The 18,463-nt window shown below is 30.3% G+C and overlaps 1 protein-coding gene across 1 annotated transcript; it reads right to left on the bottom strand.

Annotated features, from left to right (window-relative positions):
• Positions 1–1,688: 1,688 nt before the first annotated feature.
• LOC115877748 (ATP-binding cassette sub-family G member 5) lies at positions 1,689–18,129 on the bottom strand. Its single transcript, XM_030894051.1, has 13 exons — positions 17,999–18,129; positions 17,862–17,938; positions 14,657–14,774; positions 14,125–14,315; positions 13,832–13,976; positions 13,323–13,496; positions 8,729–8,827; positions 8,278–8,482; positions 7,918–8,129; positions 7,593–7,731; positions 6,027–6,212; positions 5,627–5,827; positions 1,689–1,989 (listed from the first exon to the last, which is right to left on the bottom strand). The coding sequence occupies exons 2-13, from the start codon at positions 17,913–17,915 to the stop codon at positions 1,797–1,799; spliced, it is 1,917 nt and encodes a 638-aa protein (XP_030749911.1). The 5' UTR covers positions 17,916–17,938; positions 17,999–18,129; the 3' UTR covers positions 1,689–1,796.
• Between the last annotated feature and the right edge of the window lie 334 nt (positions 18,130–18,463).

Genomic DNA, 18,463 nt, shown 5'->3' with positions numbered 1-18,463 from the left:
AAAATATCAAAGTTGTATTTTTTTAAATAGAACACCCTGTATATTATGCGATTTTTGAATTCTACGATTGAAATAAAGGTAAATTTGATTAAGGTTTATCACACTTAAACCTTACCGTTTTTGAAATATTTTCAATTTTGTGAAATTGCAGTAAAATAATTAAGGCTTCATTACTCCAAGGGTGTCAAAGCTTTTAATACTAAATATTTACTGAACATTATTTATTGATCAGATATTGTGTTTCAATAATAAAAATTATACCACCTCATACAGAGTGTCCAAAAATTTATATTAAATAATTACTAGCTTTAAACGGCAATAACTTGTTTAATTTAAGTGGAACACCCTGTATATTTTACGAGAATCAGATGTACAATTTAATTGTCTATCAAATTGTACTATACCATTTCTTACCTATCTCTTCAAGTTTTCGTAGAAAATGCATATTTTTATAATTTAGACCTCGTTTATCAATATACCCATGGAATACTGACATTTTAGATTATAGATCTACCAAATTTTTAAAGAGTACAGATACTAATATTGTCAATATAGTTCGTTTACTTCATTAAAAAATAAAAAAAACTGTTTAAATATTTGTTAAAGAGGACCAATTAATATTATTCCAGTATTCAAACTACATTAATTGACTGTTTGCGTTGATTAATAATAATTGCTCCAAATACTGAAAAACTGAATTTTGTATGTGTACTAGACAGTGTGGTAAAAAGTAACACCTTATAAATTTTATTTAATTTTTTGACGAGTGCCTATTTATAACAACAGAGACTTTCACTATCATAACTTATTATTACATTGATTTCTGAGTCAAATCCACATTTATTTAGAATAATTAATCACTAAAAAACTAATTAAGTATGTAATTAACTAATTTTTGGGCGAAAGCAATGGTATATTTAATTGATATACTCTTTTACAAAAATTTAAATAGTTTTCTTTTTGTAAACAAATGGGCTTACAATATTATTATTATTACAACCTGTACGTTCTGTAAATATGTATGTTGCTTTAAAAAAATCTAAAATGTCAATATTCCATGGGTATAGTGATAAGTGAGGTCTAAATTATAAAAAAAAGCATTTTCTACAAAAACTTAAGAGATAGGTAAAAAATAGTATAATACAATTTGATAGACAATTAAATTGTGCATCTAATTCATGTAAAATATACAGGGTGTTCCATTTAAATTAAACAATTTATTGCCCTTTAAAGCTAGCAATTATTTGTTATACATTTTTGGACACTCTGTATAAGGTAGTCTGGTTTTTATTATTGTAACACAATATCTGATCAATAAATAATCTTCAGTAAATGTTTAGTATTAAAAACTTTGATACCCTTGGAGAAATGGAGCCTTACATTTTTTACTGCAATTTTACAAAATTGAAAATATTTCAAAAACGGTAAGGTTTAAGTGTGATAAACCTTAATCAAATTCACCTTTATTTCAATAGTAGAATCTAAAAATAGAATAATATACAGAGTGTTCCATTTAAAAAACGCAACTATAATATTTTTTACTTATTTGGGACACTCTGTATCTTGTAAAATTATTTTTAAATTGTAGCTCTAATAGTCCTTCAACGAACCCAAAACTTACAATTTGTAAAAATCGAATCGTTTAGCTACAATATTCCGTGTCGTATGTGGTGAACAACCCTGTATGTATAAAAAATAAATAAATATCTAATAATAGTGTTTTTTATAATTAAATATACCATCTACTACAATTAATTATTACAATTAAATACAAAATATCTTTCTAAAAACTATTATTATTCTCTAAACTTTGCTTTAACAAATGCAGGCAGTGGGATAAGATACAAAAACATGTTAAAAATAATCATGCCCAAAGAAAATGCAAAAGTTATACCAATGTTTAGGTCAAAATCAAGGATTCCATTGAATATGTTGTCTGATTGGTCTCTAGTGTATCTTTCCGAGAGAAAACTTTGTCCATTGGCGTGCCTAAAGTAATAGAAAAATATTAAAATATCTTATCATTATTTAAATAATAAACATACAACAAAACAGTTTTTGTTTTTTGTGAGACTGTATGATGAGTTATAATTCTATTCTATACTTTGAATAAAAATATTAGGGAAGGTATATAATGCTATCCATGAAATGATGGAATAACTTTTCGCTAGTAAGTGACTATACCGGGTGTTGCATCGTCGTTGGGAACATAGGAAATCCCATGCAAAATTTGAACTGTCCAGATATTGGCTCCCCTATGGATTTTATAGCTAAGTCATAAATAGACTTTTTAAAGGTCTACATTTGGTAAACACACATGCCAAATTTGAACATTTTGGACAAGTCGATTTTAGGTAATTTGAGAAAAACTTAAACGATTTTTATATTAAAACCGAACAGGTAACAATCAAACACCAGTCAAAAACTGACATACCTTAGGTTTACTAACCAATTCTCTGAAATGCGACATACATATCGAAGCTTTGTTGAAAAAATTGAGCTCTGCCTGTTTTGTATTAAGGTCTGTTTCTAAGGAGCTTAACTTGTCAGTGGCTAGAACTGTTTATTATGCACTTTTTGAGTCGCACCTCAGGTATGCCCTTCCATTCTGGGGTACGTGTTGTGCGACCCAAATTGACCGCATTTTCAGGCTCCAGAAGAGAGCTGTTCGATATTCACTGGGACTAAACAGCAGAACTCATTGCCGGGACTTTTTTAAAAAATTAAAAATATTGACTCTTCCTTCCTTATTTATATTTGAATCCGTTTGCCTAATACGTAAACATGTATCAGCTTCTCAAGAAAGGCCATCTCACACTTATCCACTCAGGAACGCGGAGCAAGATCTTTATCTACCTACCCCACGCTCAGAGTTAGTTAAAAGTTCAATATTATACAACTCAAAAAAAATGCACAATCACCTGCCATTTGAAATCAAATCCAAAACATCATTTTTTTCATTTCGCAAAGCATTGAACTCTTATTTACTAGACAAGGCTTTCTACGCCGTAAATGAATTATATTTTGAAAATCAAATTTGATCTTGTAAACAATGGTCTAATGTTTGCTATTGCTATATTTACCAATGACATCGAAATGAATTTATTTAGAGGTAATTGATATTTTACTATAAACTAGCTAAATATTTTTGAAAATTATTTTTATTTTTTTGTTCTTTGACATTATAAACATTTATAAATGTTTATTTTAACAATAAGACTGACAATATTATTTGTATAATGTTTTGTATTATCTTTTGTTTGTTTGTTTGTATACCTTGTTTTTTTACTTTGTTTGTTAGTTTACCTTTGTCTGCAAATTGAAAAATTTTTTGACAATAAAGGCATTTATTTATTATTTATTTATTTATTTATGATTTGGTCATTGTCAAAAGTAATTTAATTTTAATAAAATTTTAATATTTAGGGAAAATTAACAGAAACATGTCAAATACACTGTCTAATCTATTTCCCGCGTATTTTATCATGTTCGCTTTTTCTTTATGTGTATAACAATAAATTATTACTAGTACTGAATATTAAAATTTTATTAAAATTAAGTTACGTTTGAAAATGACGCTGACAACTTAAGGAATGTCGGTTTTTGACTGGTGTTTGATTGTTACCTATTCAGTTTTAATTTAAAAATCGATAAAGTTTTTCTCTATGTTCTCAACGACGATGCAACACCCGGTATAATATACATACGTGTAGTAAACCGATCATTTATGAAATTCACTTAAAATTAACTATTTATATATTTTTTGCATTTTTGCTTTTATTTACTACTACTTGTCAAAGATTAGATGTCAAAGAATTTAGATAGGTCAATTTGGCTTAATCTGCTTCAGTAGCGTATCGGATGTTTGTGTTAATAAATAATTATTATAACTTATCTATTTTTATTAGAATTGTATATTTTTATAACAATTTTAATAACTACCAACGTTTATTGACAACGTAAAATAAAACAACAAATTATTGAGTCTACCGCACGTCTACCCTACATCATATTTTTACATGTTTTGAAAAAAATTAGAACGGCACTGATAAACCGGAATTTAAGTCGGCCATTTTAGAGTCGATCTAAGATTTTTCATATGCTCCTTCCTTTAATTTTTTTATTCGAAGATTCTATAATATCTATTATGTATTAGGTATGTCACTGATTAGTAGTGGGCAAGTATTTCAAATAAGCTATAAGCGTGCGTGACTTTAACTGTCAATCAGAGATCATAAAAATCGATCTATACTCTGTTTTTTTTTCTCAGGTAAGAGTTCGACAGACGATGACAGAAGAAAAGCAGATGATGTCCCATACCAATCTATTTATTTTACTAAAAAAAGTTTCTAATAATTTTTAAGTTAACTATGGATGGGTTTAAATATAAATTCGTCATGCGTCGTCACTTCTTGTTTTTAACCAGTTTTATTGGTTTATTTCAAAAATGACAGATCGTATTTCAATTTTATTGGTTTGACGGAAAGATGAACGACAAACGGACGCCGATGCGTATGAACTCGCCTTTAGATTTTTGACGTTTGTCAAAGTGTTGCCAAATTATAGGTTATAATTTTGTGACAACTTTTGTCAAATACCCTGCGTCACAAGAATAGATATCAACCCTGCGTTTTGGAAGATGATGCATTTTGATTCGTGTTATTACGTGTGTTTTATGTCTTTTGAAGTCAAGTGGATGAAAAATCGAGTGAAAATTAACTGTAGAACCCAGAGCACAGTTTATGGTTAATACTCGCTGCCCAGGCAGAAAGTCTTATACAGATACACCAATAAAGTTACTATCAATAAAGTTCGTATACCATATCGTCGTAGATAAGTTCATCTCGAATATGGTAGAAGGACCATACTAAACACATACTAAAAACTGGAGTAGCTGTAAAATATCGACATCACACGATAGGTAAATAATGGATTTTAGTACTGCAGAAAAATAATGTCAAACGGTACTGGTTTAAAAAAATTAAGATTAAAGTTAATTAATCAACCTGTGAGGTATAATATTTGGTAAGTGTTATTATTAATAAAATATTTTGTTTTATTTATGTTGTTATATTTATTCCTGCGGAATATTACAAATTTATATTTGTACATAAGTTATATTGATAAATATAATCATAAATGCGGGAAGTTTCATAAAGCTTGAAAGTAAGAAATAGTTCTTTTTATATTTTTGGTATGTGGTGTCTTGTTTTTGTTTGTTTTGTATTAACACATACCGTTTTTTATTAAATAAAATAACTCGATTACATTTTTTCAGTTTTATACAGTTTTTTTTCACAATATTTTGAAGTCACTTGTCAGTCAAATTTTAAATACATATATTAATTTCCTGCTATGCGTTCCAGTTGTACCAATTTTTTTTCTTTGTAAAATAAAATAAACTACTTTGAAATTAAAATGACAGACACATCTATCACTGTCAAGGATCTTCTCGTTGGACAGACTATAGCTGTCCTTAAGTTATAAAATAACTGGTGCAACTAGCCCTCCAACTTTGTCTTATTTATTTAGATAATGGGATCGAAATGGAAGTAATTAAAGTACTCTATAGTATCTAAGAACATTAATGTGATATAAATACGTATATTATAATATTTGTACTCACCTACAATAAGGGTTTGTAATACCATTCAATAAAGACGTCTCAATCAAATTCATATTCGTACAATTGTGTTTAGCATCAAAAGCCAAAGGATTGTGCAAGTCAGGCTGCAAAAATACTTGTCTATTCAAAAATGCTGCAGCATATCTGGCTTGAGTAGCGTAAGTTAGATGGAACAGCCATTCTTGAAGCCCCTTGATCGACCTGAAAATTGGATTAAAATATTTTAAATTACATAAATTTTATACAGGGTCACCCAGTATCACAGTGTTCCAAAAAAGCCTCAATCTAGTTTCATATTTGAGATTTTTACTTCTCTATATTTTCTTGGAAAACTGCGCCACCCTGTATGGTCAGTTATTATTATTATTATAGTCTATTATTATTATAGCCTTAATTTTACCTTAAGATACCGCTACTTAAAGTGAGACAAACGCAAGTTATGTAGATACTGAATATGGCCGCTGATAGATGATCCTTGACTATCATAAGAATTGCCATGGTTTGTTGTTCGGAAAACAGATAGCAGGCCCATAGAATTAAGGAAAAATAGAGGTACTCCATTGGTTCTTCGAAGGAACCCATCAACCTAGAAGATATACAGAAAATTTCTAGTACACAAATTTTTTACAAGTGATATTGAAATATTATTGTATAAAAATCTTTACGCACATGTTGTATACTTAAAATGATTTGTGACATTACTAATTTTAACTTTCTCTATTAATTATTTGTTTATAATATTGCTGTTTAATGGTCGAGGCAATATTCGTATTTAGAGCTAATAAAAGTTTGTTTGTATCAGTCATTTTTGACAATTCGTTACCATGACAACCATAGAAATTTTAAAGCACAGCCATCTAGTAAAATTAATGCAGATGTCTAAAATTTACTCAATAGAAAGACTAGGAAAGCGTAGTAATACCGTATGATCGAATAAAAACGGCGTCAGCGATGGCTATGAAATGAAGATCGCTGTCATTTTATATGTAAAATTATATGGGAAATGTCATCGATCGTCATTTCATAGTCATCGCCGTTTTTATTCGATCATATTGTACTATTTTTATATTCGTGCATTAAAAAAAAGCTCATCATTATAGATATTTTGAAACACCTTTTTGAGAGTTCCCTTTGAGATATCTCATGTCAAATTTGAGTTTTTGAGAGTTTGTTGCGCTTTTATCTGTATATTCTATGATATTTCTTGTTTATTTTGTAATCGGTTTGAGGCAAAGTGTACAAATCCGGTAATACATTGTGTCTGGACTTGAATTACAGTGAGATTATTGTGAATTCTGGAAAGAGGCTTCAAAAACATTTACTTGGGCAGTTTGCAATCTTTCCCGGGTGCGTCTCAAAAGTGGCTCACCCCTATAACTTTTTATTTTTTCAGATAAAAAAAAAGAGATTTGGTATTTTAGTATATGACGTAAATTAAGATTGATTGACATATTCAATTATTTTTTGGCACTTCCTGTTTCACCGGAAATGACTACAACTTTTGATTTTTAAATGGCACCGATGGTATTTTTTTACTTTATTCGATATAAAATGACATTCTAAATAGAATGACATATCACATGTCAATTTTTGACATTTTCTCTTAATAAAAAATCTTATTATAATTTTCAATCTAGAGTGTCATGGCTATGTTAAAAACACTAATTCTTAATCAAGAAGCCTTGGAAAAATAGATTTGATCGTCTAATGTTTTTACTCTCTCTTAAATCATATCTTAATATTCAAATCGTATCTTTAATCTATTTTCCTGTTATAAAGACAATCTGGGAACATACTGTACAGTAAATTTCATAAGAAAATCACACACTTGAAGCATGTGTGTTGGAAAATGTATCAGTTTATTTTTTTAATTAAATTAAATAAAACTTTGGATAAATTCTTGTGAATAATTTAACCAAAATATAAATAAAACTTATTTATTCAAAAAAAATACGTTTTTACTTACGGATATACTATAGCTCCAGATGCCAAAACTGAGACAAACGAAAATGGAATCGAAAGTAGATTATACGTCAACAAAAATATTGTACCTCCGTACAATCCTTCTTGAGATTCTTGAAAATATCTTGTTCTGTAAGTTGGATCTAGAAGAAAAATTCTTTTTTATATCTACTCAATTCTTGGTATAGTCTATCCAACGATTCAGAGAAGATTTTGACAGCCAGAATCCAAAAAATGACAGAAAATAAAATTTTCCTGTGAATTAAAATGACAGACGTCACTGTCAGGGATCCTCCTGTTGGACAGACTATATATCTGTATTGACTTACACAAAATGACTGTGTTCAATATTCCTAAAAAATAAACTCCTGCAAGGCTATTAAGTATCAGTCCGCTTTTTGATATGATGGCCTGTTGGTAGTTTTCCATTTTGTTGTAAAATATCCAAAGGAAAAGGAAGAAAATGGGCGTCAAAAATAGTCTTAGGAAAATCTGTTTAAGGCCTTCTTTCCTGAATGAAAAGCTTGCAGCTAATAGTCTCCTAGTAAAAAAACAAATAAAGAATAAAAAGTAAATTATATGTCATATTATAAGTAAGTATATTTATACAGGGTAAGAATTTGAACCGTTTTACCTGACAGGAACAAAGATTATTAGATTTTTTTTTTCAATTTCAAGACTTTACTTACATGTAAACGGTCCATGCGACGTTAAATGATCCAATTTTTCCAAGTAATAGAGGCATTTTATGTTCTGGAACATGGCTAGGACTGATTGAAGTACCTTTCCTGTATGAACCACCTTCGATTTTGAATTTTTCGACCAAAGCTGCTATTTGGTGGTTGCTCTCAAGGAATCTTTCTCTGGATCTTCGATCCACGGTAGAAAGGCACACTAAAATTAATTTATTTTTAACATCCATTTATAGTAATAGATAGAGTTTATATCCAGCGAGATAACGATTTTGACAGAGGGCACTCAAAAATTAATAGACACACGAATAATTTTTAACTAAAATGACAGAAAATAGCTGTAACTATTTTATTCTGTTATTGGACAGTTCATTCTTTATAATTTCGAATTCAATGCGCTCTAGTTCTGTAATTTTGTTTAAAAATATATTGTAATCATTTTACTTACAGTAATACATAAGGGGATTTTCCAACTGTGGACAAGGAAATCCAATAGCGTCAAAATATTCAAGCATATGTCTTGTCCCACCAGCATACACAGCATCACCTTATAAAGAAAAAACATATTTAATAAAGTTGACTGGAGTATTTAATTGAAATTTATTAAAATTTCTTTTTTAATTATTTATTGCCGATTTTCATTTTAGTTCTATTTATGACATTGTATTTTAAAGTAGTGATGAGCCAAACCGTGATTTTCTGTTCACAGGCTTACCTGTGACAACGACTTTGTATTATCTGTGACTCTTAACTGTGACTGCGACTTTATGATTATGAATCCGAAAGCACAATCACGGCTAAAATATAAGATACGATACGAATGATACGATTCTGTTGTTGTTGTTATACTAATTTTTATTTGTTCTTTATCCAAGGCCGCTGAAATAGAAAACACTAAACAGTGGGTAAAAGGTATATTAAAAAATAAAAATAAAACAATTTTTTTATTTAAAGAAACCAACGGGAAAAGAATAACATATGCAATATGCTCATAACCATAACAAACGAAACTTAACAACACGAGATAAGTAATACATTAAACAACAAATATTTTCCTTTGTATTAAAATAAACGAAATATATAAAAAATGAAGTTTCTAAAAAAAAATAAACAGTATAAAGGTAAAATTTTATGTTTGTCTTTAAAAAAACCTGCTAAACTAAAAAGGAACCAAACCGATTCGTAGTGATAAAAAATAGTAATAAAATATAAAATACATAAAAAATTAAATCACTTCTAACAGTCACTGTCTTTAGATCACTTTGTCAGATATCTATCCTATGAGACGTACGTCGTGACTCGTGACTGTGAACTGAGTGGCGACCGGCGCCATCGGAAGCTGCGTTCGCGACGAGCGACGTCCCGCTCTGTGAAGTATTTTCTCGTTACCAGAGAAATCACAATTAACTGTAATCGTCACGTTTTAGCAAGTCACCGTTTATTTTCAAATCAGTCACAGGCCGTGACTGTGATTATAGAATATCAGTGACAAAATCACAGTTACCGATATTTCACTCATCACTACTTTAAAGTCCATTTCACAAGTCCGAAAAAGTAGCAAAATAAGCGTTCGGCATTTAAAGGTGCGTATTCATTATCCGAACGAACGAACGAACGAACGAATGTTCGCTAGTGGTATGGACGGGGACCGTACGAACCGCACGAGAAGACCGGACGCGAACACCTTTGATGTACCGACTCGAAACGGATGGTCGAGCGAACGAACGAACGGCCGCATGCGTTCGGTCTCCGTCTAAATATACAGGTGCGTATTCATTATCCGAACGAACGAACGAACGAACGAATGTTCGCTAGTGGTATGACGGGGACCGTACGATAGAACCGCACGAGAGGACCGGACGCGAACGCCTTTGATGTACCGACTCGAAACGGATGGTCGAGCGAACGAACGGCCGCATGCGTTCGGTCCCCGTCTAAATATACCGCACTTTCATTCGTTCGTTCGTTCGTTCGTTCGTTCGGATAATGAATACGCACCTTACCGCACTTTCATTCACAACCAAACGAAAACACCTTAACCCATTCGTTTGCGAACGCCTTTGATGTACCGACTCGAAACGGATGGCCGAGCGAACGAACAAACGAACGACCGCATGCGTTCGGTCCATCGTCCAAATATACCGAATTCCATTCGTTCGCTCGCTCGTTCGTTCGTTCGTTCGGATAATGAATACGCACCTTAACGTTTTATGTAAAACTGGCTACGTATTTTTACACAAATGAAGAAGAAAATTGAAGATAAAGGATATGGTTTAATCCGTATTGTAGCACATTTTTAGACAACTCTTTTATTTTTAAGATTTTGATGGTCAATCATCAACAAAATATTCCTTATGATTGGACTAAATTTCCTCGAAAATAAAGACATAATTTAAAATTCCGTTACAATACGGAAATAGATTGAAGTTATGTGATTATAGTGATATATAATTTGTTGTGAGCAATTTGTTACAAATATGGTTTTGTAACAAATTGCTCACTATTTTATGGCAAATGCTGAAGCTCTGCAAGCCTTAATCAAAGCACGTGTGTTTGGAATTTTGGGTGTGGCTTAACACGACAGGATCAGGCTAAGATTTAGGCAGATTTCTGAAATATAATACATATTTCCTTAGGCCATACATCCGCTTTACCCGACCCCTGAGAGTGACCCGAAAGTACAACGTAATAGACTCTTAATAAAAATATTTTGAGTGTAGTTACAGCACAGCCTATCATAATATAAATCATAACCAGCCTGCCGATCACTTACATGTCGAAAAGCAGGTTATAAATATGCTTTGGTACCCCTAGATATTCGCTTATCTTATGTTCTGAGTTTTAAGGATTTGAAATCACAGCCTATTAATAACCAGCCTGCCAACTTATGCTAATTTGACTTGTGTCTAGCCCCAGCAAGGCAACTATTAAGCTTGACCAATCACGTTAGAGTTTTTGACAAAAGCGGATACAGAACAGCTGTGACCTACTATATAATTTATTACAAACAAATAAAGAAAATCAATGAATATCTAAAAAACAAATATAAATTAGTGAAAACCAACTAACACCACCAAATAACCAACTAACCAATGAATTAACACCCTCCAAATAACCACGCTAACCAAAGCTTAATAGTTGCCTTGCTGGGGCTAGACGCCAATCTAATTTGCAATCGTTAAAAAAGCCGGTATTAAATAAGCTGCCGCTTTTAACTAATTTTTCAGTAACTTTAATAAATGTATTATTAATTAGATTAAAAACTGATAATAAACATTGCCATTTGTAATCCTTACTATACTACAATTTAAATAATACAACGCTGATGTCAATATTAATGTTTGATAATATTTTTTATAGTTGCTGCAAGTATATTTCTTATTAAAATTATTTATTTTGTACTAGCGTGTACCAGCGACTTCGTTCGCGTCGAATTAATCATTTGTAATGGTAATGATAAAGCAAAGCAAGAATTTCCATTAACATACAAACTGGATAAAATTTTCTCACATTTATGTCAGCATGAGAAAAAACAATATGGCGATATTATTATATAACTTGGTAATATTTGAGAAGTAGTTTCATCTCGTTGGAATTTGACTTTCGAAAAATCCGTTTGCCAAAAATAAGCTTTTTACGTCAAGCAGTTTAAGCAGAATTATTTTCAAAATATGTAAAAAAGCAAATAAATTATGATTGTCCAAGCGTTTTCCCGAAAGACTAACCGTTTTTTAAATAACAAATATTGTAATATTTGAGGGGCATTTTCACCCTTTTGGAATTTGAGATTCCAGAAACCCCTCCTTATCGAACCTTTACACCCCACAGTCAATCCGTTTACCAAAAATCAGCTTTAAACGTCAAGCAGTTTAAGCAGAATCGTGATTGCTCAATGGTCATATTTTATGAAACACCTTGTATAAATTTATAAAAAATCTTAAAATATGTAAAACAACAAAATAAAATATACATGTTTAAGAGTTTTTCTGAAAAACTCACCGGTTTTTAAATATAAATATTTTAATATTTGAGGGATAGTTTCACCCCCTTAGAATTCGAGTTTCGAAAAATACCTTCTTATCGAACCTCTACACCCTAAAGTCAATCTGTTTTCCAAAAATCAGCTTTTTACGTCAAGCGCTTTAAGCAGGATCGTGATTAATCAATGACCAGATTTTTCAAAACACCCTGTATACATTTTTAAAAAATCTTAAAATATGTAAAAAACAAAATAAAATATACGTGTTTAAGCGTTTTTTCGGAAACTTGACCGTTTTTTAAATAAAAAATATTGTAATATTTGAGGGATGGTTTCACACACTTGGAACTGGAATTTCGAAAAATCCCTTCTTATCGAACCTCGACACCTAGAATCAACCTGTATGCCAAAATTGAGCTTATTACGTTGAGTGGTTTGAGCAGGATCGTGATTAATCAGTATGTCAGTCATTTAAGGATTTTATATATTAGTATAGATATTAAAATATTCGTTTGTCGTTATTTTTTTTGTATTTACCCTACATAAAATTAAATCATTGCCGGATTTCTTTTTGGTTTTATTTATGACATTGTAACTACACTCGTCAATTATTACTTAATTAAAATTTCACGAGTGTAGTTACAGCACAGCCTATTCATAACCAGCCTGCCGATCATTTACATGTCGACAGGCTGGTTATGAATATGCTTTGGTACCCCTAGATATTCGCTTATCTTATGTTCTGAGGTTAAAGAAAGGTTCTAAGCTTCATTAAAATCACAGCTTATTGATAACCAGCCTGCTAACTTATGCTTGCCATTTGCAAGCGTTAAAAAAGACGGTATTAAATAAGCTGTCGCTTTTAACTAATAATTTTCCAGTAATTTTAATAAATTTATTATTAATTAGATGAAAAACTATTAATAGGCATTACAATTATTTAAAATTATTACTATAATACAATTTAAATGATACAACGCTGATGCCAATATTAATATTTTATATTTTTTATAGTTGCTAGAAGTATATTTCTTATTAAAATTATTTATTTAGTATTACTTACCTAGACAGAGGTACAATACTCTATCCAAGAAAGGAAAAACATCAGATCTTGGCTTCTCCATAGTCAGGACTATAGCTGCACCATACTTTTTAGCTGCATTTGATAGAATGGACACCACGAGATATGTATTCAATGGATCTAGATCCCAAGTTGGTTCATCCAAGAGCAATATAACTAAAAAAACATCAAACCATTTTTAATAAGTCTATATTTTTAGTTCTGTCACTCATGTTTAAATAATTGATAAAAGCAGATTTTATCAAAATAATAAAAAAAAGTCATAAGAATAATAAAGATTATATTTAATTAATCATTTTTTAGGCAAGTTTAATCATACAATGCCCTATTAGTAGACCCACTACAGCTTTGACAATATATTTAATCTAATATATCTTCCCAATCAATGAAGATGGTTTAGTCTTTGAGTTAAAAACTTTATTTTTGGCGCAAGAACTAATTTGAACAAGTTAATAAATGGTATTGTCCCAAGTTGGTAAATTTGTGCTTACTTGGATCTTTAATTAATTGTATTCCTATCATCAGTCTTCTATATTCGCTTTTTGACAAGTTCTCAACGCATCTGTTTGAAACTTGCGATAAGGCCAAATCTGCCATTACTTGTTTCACTTTCGATTTCTTCAAATAACCAGTTAACTAAAACAGAAAACAATAAACATTGGAAAAGATTGCAAACTGTGGAATCTAAACATCTTAGTAAAATGGAATCAATAAAACAAGAAGAAACAAATTTAATAATAATTATAAAAAAAATATAACCAATAAAAACTGTATTTTTTCTTACCCTTGTTGGTGTGTAATACAATGTTTGCTCCACTGTCAAGCCGGGTATAAGGTCGCATTTGTGTGTTACATATCCGCATCTTTGCTGAAATAGGCACAAGCTCATTGGTTGGTTGTTCAGCAAGATCTGTCCTCTGGTTGGTCCCTGCACTCTTCTGGAAATGACATCAAGCAAAGCTTTTTTTCCACTACCTAAAATATAAAACTTTTTATAATATTTTTCTTTAATAATTTGATAGTAATGTAATCAATTTTTATTTATATCGTTATTTATTTTTATTTTTTTCTTTTATTATTTTCGTGTTTAATTTTCGATTCATTAATATACTAAAATCCTTATGTTTTTTGAATGGCATATCAAAATGGCATCTAATCTGAAGAAAAGATGACCAAACAGATTTTATGTCAGTACAACGTGCAACAGCCTGGCAAATATGGGGTTCCTTTGTATTAGACAATGAATGATATCAAACATCTAATTTAGTCTATGTAGTTTGATAATTTTGATTGTTAGTTTTGTGTTGAATCCTTACCTTTTGATCCTAAGACTGCTAGAACTTCTCCAGAATTCACGGTCATGGACACATCTTTTAGTATGATTCCAGTTTTTATGTTTCCTATAACCCTCTGCATGCATGTTCCTGGCTCGACCTATATAAGGCTCGACCTTATTAGATTGTCATATGATTTTAATAAATTAATTATTAAATCTACTAACACTTGTATATTTTTTATTATTATTTCCATTTATATTAACAATTAAAATATAATTATAAAATATTCCAAAATGACGTCAAAAGTGAGTACTTTTATGAGCAATGGAATACTAAAGTTATTTCTAAAATACTGAAACTATTTCATAATATCTCAAAAACTATATTCCAGATTGAGATGAAATTTGGTATATTTACTCCATACTCAAAATAGACACTCACAAAGAACGGATTTCAATCAAATCCTATCCAAAGTATATATTTTTTTATTTTTATTCGGGAAATTTAGAGAAAACGGCTGGTGTATTGTGGTGATTTAGTGTTTTATTTTGCTCAATAGCAACCTTTAAAAAATTTCAATATCATTAACTTGCGAAAGTTTTAATTGATTCCTCATCAAAAAATATGAAAAAAAGGTCCTATATACATGGAAATGGAAATGCATAGTTTTAGAGTTACAGGATGTTAAAACTTTTTAAAATTAGGTTTTTTGAAATTATCTTAAATAGCATTATTTTTTTTATTTGAAACTGCTCTATGTTGGACTGATAGTAATAATAACTAATAGCCAAGGCTAATAGTAATAATATTTAATAATAAATTAGATGAAATATATAATTTATTAATACATATTATTTTAATTTTAATTTTATTGATTGTGATTAATAAAATTGCGTTTATCTCATCAGGGAAGCCAAACTGGACAAAATATCAAGAGATAACATTTAGTTGGCATTAAACGGCCTACACAATTTTGAGATCAAAAAATAAAAGTCAGTGGCGCACATGTTTTTTTTTAAATATTCCAGTGATAACCCATATGCACGTCCTTGATAAATTTATTGACACTTTTTTAGCATTAAAATATGTAACACTTATAGTAACTTTTACCCCCAAAATTTCATTCGAATCACTAAAAGTACTTGGAAGAAAATTATAATAAATCGAAATATTATTAAGACTTTAACACCCTGTAGCTTACAGTTGAGGGTTGGAACCTTTGGTGTTACACAGCAAAATAAAAACACTAAATCACCACAATACACCAAAACACTTTTTCTTTTACACTGGACGCGCGTTTCGCTAACCATGTTATGATACACATTCAGACACCATAGATAATTTTATTTCTAAGTTAAATAATCGTTTTCCTTCCATTAAATTTACACATGAAATTGAGAACAACGACAGATTACCATTTCTAGATATATTAGTTATTAGAAATACTAATAATTGCCTGGAATTTGATATATATAGGAAAAATACGACCACAGGCAGATATATTCCTAATGAATCACATCATAGTGTTGAACATAAAATGGCTAGTTTAAATTTCTTAGTTCATAGATTACATAGTTTCCCACTTTCCAACGAAAGATATGAAATAAAAAGAGATTACATTAGGAATGTAGCTGAGTGTAATGGATATTCTCCTTCACTAGTTGATAAATTAATTAGAAAACGTAGGTATAGGTTAATGATTTCTGAAAATTCGACTTTTCAAGTGGAGAAAGATACGTCTAAATATTTTTCGATACCGTTTGATAGAGAGTTATCCCGTGGTCTAAAAGGAATTTTTAAGAATGTCAATATAAACTTGTGTATAGTGCTAATAATAAATTACAACAATTATTAGGTAATCCAAAAGATAAAACACCTCCACTGGAAAGGTCGGGTATTTATGAAATTTCTTGTAAAGATTGTAATCAGAAATATGTTGGGCAAACTAGGAGATCAATATTAACTAGATTTAAAGAACATTTAGCTCAGATAAGATATGGTAGACCGGATAAATCTTGCGTTGCCGAACATATTGTTGATAATGAACATTGTATAGATCTTAATAATTTAAAATTAATTAAACAAGTCTCAAATTACAGGCAATTAGATGCATATGAAAGCATCAGAATTAATAAATGTAAAGATAGTATGAACAGAGTCAACGGTCCAATTCCTTCAAGTTCTTTGTTCCTACTACTCTAGTGGCGGAAATCTAACTGTTACGCTCAGTTGGCTCTTACTCGGTTGGCTAGATTTTGCCACGCCCACTCGGGGCCCACTGAGCGAGTATATAAACGCTCACCTTGTAGATTGTACTTTAGTTTATAATCATCTGCTGATGATGCTAACATGGTTAGCGAAACGCGCGTCCAGTGTAAAAGAAAAAGTGTTTTGGTGTATTGTGGTGATTTAGTGTTTTTATTTTACCCTGTAGCTACGAAACAAAGCAGAATCTGATCTATGTTCATATGAAAAATAAGTCTTATTTTTACGTGACGAATCTCCTCACGAGAGATGGCACATGTTTTTTGAAACACCTTGTATGTATTATGTATAAGAAATTAATTACAGTTCGTGTAGATAATAATTTAACCACCTTGTCTAAACCAAACAGTTTAGTCTATTTCTTCGTCTTAGTCTATTTTTGATTAGTTTCATATGACAATATCCAAAAAAAGTGTTCTTTTTCTTCAATAATTCGTTGTTCCAGCTTCAATACATTGAAATTTTACAATTTTAAGAAAGCTTAATATGTAGAAAATTTCAAAAATTCCAATTCAAAAACCAGACGGTATAGACATTATTAATTAGAAATTGGAATTTTACAGCGAATCAACAATAATTTTTTGGAATGCTATTTTCATTTTTGGTATTGGAAAAAACAAAAATAAAGTTTTGAAAGTTAGGTTTACAAAACTTCTTATAGTTTAAATTTATTTTATCGCATTTTAAGGCGCAACACCCTGTAACATATTTAATGAAATTAAAGAAAGTAGGTTTAACTACCATCTTAAAGGTAAAATAGAAATTAAAAACCATAGAAATTTATAATATATCCGCTAACACCTGCTTGAGAAATGTTAATAATTGCATATTTAATACTAATAAATTAAAAAAAAATACTTCCTCATTAAACCAAACTGCAACAAGATTTAATTTAAACCTACTTAAAATCACGCATATATATTTCTTTCACCGATAATTAAACTTGTTTATTTATTTACTTCATTATTTATCAACTTACCTGACCAGAATAAAACACATTACACAGGTCCAAAGTATAGTCACTCCCGATCATGTTGAATTCTGCCAAAAAACCTCCTAAATTTCCAAAAAAATCCTTATCAACCTGTTACCAACAACCTTACAGACGACAGGTACCTTTATGTCCCTTGAATTTACATTTTTCCACTGTTTGTCAAGTGAAAAGCTGCTTTTGTTGTGCGCTGATAAAAGAAACCTTAGCCATATTACCTGAGCGGATCGGACAGGTATACTGTTACACAGGTAAAGTCAGTTGGTAGGAGGAGAGATGGTAGGTGACCATGGCAGATGGTAGTGGTAGGTGGAAGTAAGGTTTGAGTTAGTATTTATTTTTTAAAAGGAATATTTAATATTTAAATGATATTATAGTTGAATTAATCAATTAATTAATAATATTTTTTTCATAGCAACTGTTAAAATTGCCTTATATCTATCAAAAATAGTAGATATAATAGTGCTTTAGCCGCAAGGGTAGATTAAATGATACTTTAACAGCGAGGATAGGTTAAAAACTTTATTTCTTCTCGCACGTTTTTTAATTGCTTCCATTTTTGAAAATGTTTGTATTCCTTTTCATAAGTT

This window comes from Sitophilus oryzae, unplaced genomic scaffold, assembly GCF_002938485.1.
Source record: "Sitophilus oryzae breed Bouriz unplaced genomic scaffold, Soryzae_2.0 scaffold_1498_pilon_pilon, whole genome shotgun sequence".
In the NCBI taxonomy this organism is placed as follows: domain Eukaryota; kingdom Metazoa; phylum Arthropoda; class Insecta; order Coleoptera; family Curculionidae; genus Sitophilus; species Sitophilus oryzae.
The sequence above is the reverse complement of the archived record's forward strand: the minus strand, read 5'-3'. Positions and strand labels throughout refer to the sequence as shown.

Excerpts from the sequence above, each read along its gene's own strand:
- LOC115877748 (XM_030894051.1), bottom strand. The coding sequence starts at position 17,915 with ATGATCGGGAGTGACTATACTTTGGACCTGTGTAATGTGTTTTATTCT. Across the intron at positions 8,483-8,728 it reads AAATCCCCTTATGTATTACT|TGTGCCTTTCTACCGTGGAT; the intron begins GTAAGTAAAATG and ends AATTAATTTTAG. Across the intron at positions 7,732-7,917 it reads ATTGAACACAGTCATTTTGT|ATCCAACTTACAGAACAAGA; the intron begins GTAAGTCAATAC and ends TTTTTCTTCTAG.